At 51.9% G+C, this 6,088-nt stretch overlaps 1 protein-coding gene across 1 annotated transcript in view; it reads left to right on the forward strand.

Moving 5' to 3' along the window:
• Positions 1-4,666, forward strand: part of TMEM222 (transmembrane protein 222) — an 8,935-nt gene extending 4,269 nt beyond the window's left edge. The window contains exons 3-7 of the mRNA XM_009334677.1: positions 656-740; positions 1,519-1,550; positions 2,247-2,343; positions 2,511-2,641; positions 3,658-4,666. Of these exons, the coding sequence (XP_009332952.1) occupies positions 656-740; positions 1,519-1,550; positions 2,247-2,343; positions 2,511-2,641; positions 3,658-3,745 (433 nt within the window). The 3' untranslated portion in view covers positions 3,746-4,666. The remainder of the gene's footprint in view (positions 1-655; positions 741-1,518; positions 1,551-2,246; positions 2,344-2,510; positions 2,642-3,657) is intronic.
• The last annotated feature ends 1,422 nt before the right edge of the window (positions 4,667-6,088 follow it).

The raw sequence follows: 6,088 nt of genomic DNA on the forward strand, positions 1-6,088 counted from the left end.
AGGTCCTTGAAACAATGGGATCGTTTAGGGGAGGGAATGCTCTTCCTGGGGCCTTCTTTTCTGGCTGGGGTGCTTGAATCTAGTTTGCCCTGAAAAGCTGCAGTGTGGATGGGAAGACGGGCAGCGTGACCTTATTTCCAGTCGTTGAAGCGGAAAGTCTGGTTTTATCTCGAGGCCGTTTCTCCTGGATCTAACCTTTTTACTTGGATGCACAAGTGGGTTTGTTTTGGGAGACCGGGGCTCACCCTTCCCTCCCCAGGGCCGTGTGTGGGTGCAGGCCTTCGGGAGTCTTGCGCTCCCCGTAACTGCAGCCACTCGCGGTAAAATCCCGGAGCCCGAGTGCCCCACAGACGAGCTGACTCTAGGCCTGCTTGTCAGGAGAGCACAGCTTTGGGTGTTCCCTGCCAGTTTTTCTTGTCCTTGTACCTCTTCTGCGTCCTTACCGGTCTGTCCCTGGCTTTGGCTCACCCCCTTTCATCTCTCGCCTGCGGATAACGCGTTACCTGTGCCTGTCTGTCCCGCGCTATGCAGTTGGTTGTACGGCCGCTCCAGCAGCCTCCTGGCAGCACGTTGCACGCACTCGGTGTGATCTGGGGGGGGTGGGGGTGGGGGGGCCAAATATCTCAGCCTGACGGTTCAATTGTTGCCTCGGTAGATGGCTCTTCCCGATCATCGGCCACATGGGTATCTGCACCTCGACTGGAGTCATTCGGGACTTCGCGGGGCCGTACTTTGTCTCAGTAAGTAGACGATGGATCCGGGTGCTTAAGCAGAATCCGCGCTTGGTCTGCTTCTCACCTTCGCCGGTGACTTTTGAGCCATCCCCTCTCTCTTGCGGTTCAGAGCTTTGCAAAGTAATGGCTGAGATGTTTCCGAAGATCGTGGATCTTTGCTGTTACTCTGTGGGCTGCTGTCCAGTGGAGTTCGTTTTGGGGGCATGCGATAGATAGTGGCCGGTTTGGTTTGGTGAGCAGAAGGGAAAAAAAAAATCTTGTCGTCCAGGCTCTTGATTGGGAGTTTTGGACCTAAATCCTCTTAATTCTGAGTAACAGCAGCTGCCTTCCAGCTTCCTCAGTATGCCTGCTACTGTCACGCAGCTTAGCATCGGGTATGTGCCAGTCTTCTAAACCGCTTCGCAGTCTGGTGGATATTGAAAGTAAGGGAGTTTTAAGTTGGGATAATTAATACTCTTAATAGATTGGAACACTTACAACTTTGAGTTAACAAGATATTAACAGTTTAAAAAAAAAAGGGGGGGGGGGGGGGAAAAAAGGTGAACATATAGCTAGATGATGTCGCCGCGTATAGAGTATAAATATACTCATGCCCAGAACAGGAGTAGGAAAACAACTGAAATCTAAATCCAGACACACAGATGTGATTGGTGTCTTCAGACTGCTGAGGCAGCGTGACAGTTTTATCGCTAAGCGATCGCGGGCTGTGAGGCCTTCCAGCAAGAGGCGTGTCATGAATATTGCGCGGGGTTATCCTCTTGAGACGTTTTTCCTTTTCTTGTAGGAAGACAACATGGCATTTGGGAAGCCAGTGAAGTAAGTGCTCTTGTTAGTTTCTATTAAACTAACCAACTGACCTGCAGATGTCCTTTAATTCATGGAGACAGACGTGCTATAATATTGCTTTTCTTGTTGTTCAGATGCCCTAATTCAAGTGGATGGCTACTGTGTCTCTGCTTTTCAAGAAACCACGTTAAATTAAATCTTTTTAGAAGCGTGACAGCAATGTAATGGTATTAATAGTGAAAGCTGTATGGAGCCTTTATTAAAAAAAAAAAAAGAAAAAGAAAAAAAGAAAAGGCTAAAACATTTTAAGGTAATGTTAACAACAAGTGCTCCAAGTAAATACTGCCTGGGCTGTCCTAATGAACAGTCATCACTCACATCCTGTTAATGACTTTCTGGGGGGAGGAGGAGAGGTGCCTTGGTTTTGTGTATCCGTCAGATCGGGTTTACGTTTTGAATGGCCCGAAGGTTTCACTTCATGGGACGTGAAAGCAGTTCAGATTTTTGTCTGTGCCCCTGAGGTCTGCAGTTTCTCTCTCTGGGGTGCTGTCGGGCTGAGGGTGCTGAGCATTAGTTTCTGCTGCCGTCTGCAGCATACGCTGGAAGAGCTCGGCTCCGTGGACTCCGGAGGTTTCTCTAAGTCCTTTAAGCATCTTCCTGCTGGGAAGACGAAGGAGTGGTAAAGGTGCGGCAGTGATGTGAAGGGATCTGTTCTCGTCCTTCTAGGTACTGGAAACTGGATCCCAGCAAAGTATACTCCACTGGTCCCAACGCCTGGGACACGGCCGTACACGATGCCTCGGAGGAGTACAAGCACCGCATGGTACGGCTCCGACGCTGATGCCCTGTCTGCGCGTGGAGGAATATCTCCCCGGTGTTTGGGTGCTTGCTGCAGGAGTGGGACCTGTGGGTCTGCACCAGCGCAGAGCTGCAGAACCGGGGAGCCTCAAGGACAGGATTTCTGATCCCGTGCCCCTTTCTCTGTTCCAGCACAACCTTTGCTGTGATAACTGCCATTCTCACGTGGCTCTGGCCTTAAACTTGATGAGATACGATAACAGCACCTCCTGGAACATGGTGAAACTCTGCTTCTTCTCACTCCTGTATGGGAAGTATGTAAGGTGAGCTGAGGAGAAGTCTAGATTCAGCGGGCAAAGGGGCTCTGTTTCTTTCGTTCTTCCCAGCCCTCCAGAGCTTCAGACGGTCCCGTGGAGAAGGGAGAAACATCTCTCCCCCACAACATGTGGGTGTACGTTGCTGGTAGGTGGTACTGTCACTGCCTGCTGCCTCTTCTTAGGAAAAGAACCAAGAGTGCTCGGCTGGGTTGCACTAGATGCTGCTCCTGAAATACTGTATCTGGCAGCTAATTTAGGGTGCCTGGAATTTGGGAAATGCTAGCTAAAGCAAATCTCACTCTGTGTTGTCTTTTGGCTGGGTTAGGTCAGAACATAAGGTCACCGAATGGCTTGTCTCCAGGGATTGCTGGTTTCTCTTCCCTCTCTTGAATCTTGTTTACATAAAAACTAGTCAGATTTCCAACTGGCGTGGAGCTTCCAACTTGAGTGGAGAGGGAAACCCCGAGCTTTCCTTACTAGAAAGGGCATTTGATCTCCATTTCAGCACCTTGTGCCTGAAGAGGAGGTTCTGCGAGGACTGCCCTGCATAGAGCTTTTGAGTTGCTCCGCTTCTGTTGGGTCTTCCCTGTTCTGGAAAAGCCTCTCTACCAGCTTTTAGGCAAGTGTAGTCCCTGCTGTCGTGGTTAAATACACCAGCAGTCTGAATAACGAGGCCTGCGGTGACAGGGTTTCATTTTCTGTGGTCTCCTGTCACCGCTCCTGTCTGTGCAGATATGAAACGTGCTAGTCTTCGACCTGAATTTAAGCTGGAAGGAGAGTCCAGCCCTATTGTTCATGATACAGTTATTTGTGGACCTGATTTAGTCTCAATTTTTAACACAGCCTGAATCTCCAGGACGTGTTGTATGGCAGTGCCACCGTAAGATAAGATAGGATAAGAAGGTCAGAAGGGCACCTGTCTCCCTCTGATTTCTCCAGTTATTCTCACATCCTTCTCTCCCACTTGTCTTCCTCTGCTGATTTCTTACGTTTAAACCCTCCCCCTTTTTTCCATCTTGCAGCATAGGGGGATTTGTGAAGACCTGGCTGCCCTTTGTCCTCTTCTTGGGGGTGATCGTGACCGTCGTTCTGACGCTTCATTTGCGGTGATGGCAGCTGTGAACTCCCCATTCCATGAGCACACAAAGGAAGAAACTGTGACTGATCCAGCGAGACGGAGGCATGGGACTCTGGGAGGCGTTTTCTGGGGAAGGTGGCAACTCCACTCCATTGTAACAGCTCATCTTTGTTTCCTGGAACTGGCTTCTTTTCCTGTTTTTGTTCTGTCGATGGTGTCTCCCGATGTCAGGGGTCCTGAAGCCTCCTGCTCTCTCCCTGAATACGCTCCCTTTCTGCAATTTGGTAGGTAGAAACGCAATCAGGAGAGGGGAGGCGCGGGCACCTTTTGCTTTCAGTGCCAAGTAAAAAGCCGCAAGGCAAACCCTGCCTCCTGGTTCAGGAGCAGAAGCAGATGCACCTTGTAAGGTTCTCTCTGATCACCTGGTTTCTTCCTCTTGGCGGACTTCATCAGATGCTTCCTCAGATTTCCTGAGTCTCCAAGAAGTTGTTGTTGTTGTTGTTGTTTCCCTGTTGCACGACCCTCCTGTAGCACATGTTTCAAAGGGGAGGTGTGGGGTTCCTCCCGGGGATGTGGAGTGCCACAGCACTCGCTGACGGTCTCCCCGGTAGCGACAGAAAGGTGTTGAGGGTGGGACGCTGCTCTGAGGAGACGCGCAGGGGAACGCTCTGTGGCAGGGCAAATACATCTGGTCCTGCTGGTGAGCCCAGAAAGGCAGGAAAGTCGATCGACTGGCTTGGGTATGGCTCATGGCAGCCTGCACGCTTTCAATAGCCTGCTGCAGAGTTGGGAGTCTACTGCTAAGTCCCTTTTAGCTTGTGCCGAAGAAAATACAGCTTCCCTGCTTCTCCTCGTGCTCTGAATGTCTAAAATTGTCGTTACACTTCTCACGAGCCGCTTACTTTCCTTTGATCCCTAGTACTTTGTGTGTCGCAGCGTACCTGAGCCTGCAGAGGTGGCAGCAGCAGCAGCAGGGGACATGTTTCCCCCATGTTTCTGGGACGGAAGGCTTAGCGTAGGGTTTTGAAAGCATCCGTGAGAGCAGCGCCTGAGACCTGGGCTTAGTGGGGCCATCAGAGAGTAAAAGAAAAGGTGAAGGGACTGGAAAGCATCCATGTTCTGGTCGGGCTTTGCAGCAGCAAACTGGTTTCTTGCGGCTGGTTCCAGGCTGGTGAACAAGAAGGTCTGTTGACTTCCTTGGCCTGCTTTGAAGAGCACACCTGGAGTAAAAAGCAGCACCGACTTCGATGTGAGAAACGCTGGTCTGGCAGGATTGGGGGCTGATGGCCCTTTTGAGCCCTGGGTGGGGCAGGATGGGTAGCAGGGGGGTAGGTGTTGCTCTTGAGTGCCGGGCAGCAAGTGAATTTGGACACGGCCAAGAGCCTCCTCCAGGGTGAGGGGTCCGGGTCTGCGTTTGCTGAGGCTCTGGCCTGCAGATGCCGCTTTCTGTGGGGCTCTGAGCCGAGTGGCTTTTTAAAAAAAGTGTGGCTGAAGGGTTATGTGCGGTTGAGCGGATCCCCTTGACTGCAGAGGAAGGAGAACAGCTTTTCCACTCATGCCTTGAAAGGCCAGCTCTTTACTCCACTACCTGATGGATTGCAACCCCGAGGAGTGCTCGTGGCCAGCAAGAAGGCTCTTCTCCACTGCCTGCTGGCCCTGTGGCTTCCTCTGACTGGGAAGCCCATTCGCCGTCACCCTGCTGGCTCTCAGACCTGTCCCCCTGTGCCTTTCCATCCGCTTCCATCTCCCCGACTCCTCTAGCCACACGGGAGGGCTGGGGGCTCCTCCTGGGCTTCTCGATTTCTGCGTTTCCTCCTTCAGTCACTTTGAAATAGCCCCTTAAACCTCTCCCTTCTCCCTAGCATGCAGTTGTCTCTCTATCATCTGGTGCTGGCTTTTCTGGGGTGGGTGGAGGAGGTGTGCAGTCCTCGGCGCCCTTCCCCGTCTACCTGGAACTGAAGTAGTCGTCGGTGTCCGCTCTGTACGGTCATTTCAAGCCTGTGTGGAGAGTGGGCTGGAGGGTGCTGGGCCTGGGGCTCATTAGGACGCCAAGGCCTTGATCAAAGAGAACCTTACAATGAAAGGATGGTGTCTTACCGGGCTACCCTGCGTCGCTGCGGTCTCCACCCAGCGAGCCCGCTGGCTAACGTGCCCTAGGACAAGCCAGTTGAACAGGAGAGATGAGTCCTTTGCCTCTGTTTTTAATTGAAGTATGATTTCTCGGCGCGACCTGCCAAGGATGCGCTCGGAGTCCCTGGTCCCAGGGCTGAAGCCGACCTGTCTTACGCGGTAGCAATAACCTAGAGACTCTTAGGCCTGTCTCACACGTTGATTCAGTGTTTTATCGATAAGCTATACAAGCGTTGCCAAAGCTG

The sequence above is a fragment of the Pygoscelis adeliae genome, unplaced genomic scaffold (assembly GCF_000699105.1).
Source record: "Pygoscelis adeliae isolate BGI_AS28 unplaced genomic scaffold, ASM69910v1 Scaffold422, whole genome shotgun sequence".
Classification (NCBI taxonomy): domain Eukaryota; kingdom Metazoa; phylum Chordata; class Aves; order Sphenisciformes; family Spheniscidae; genus Pygoscelis; species Pygoscelis adeliae.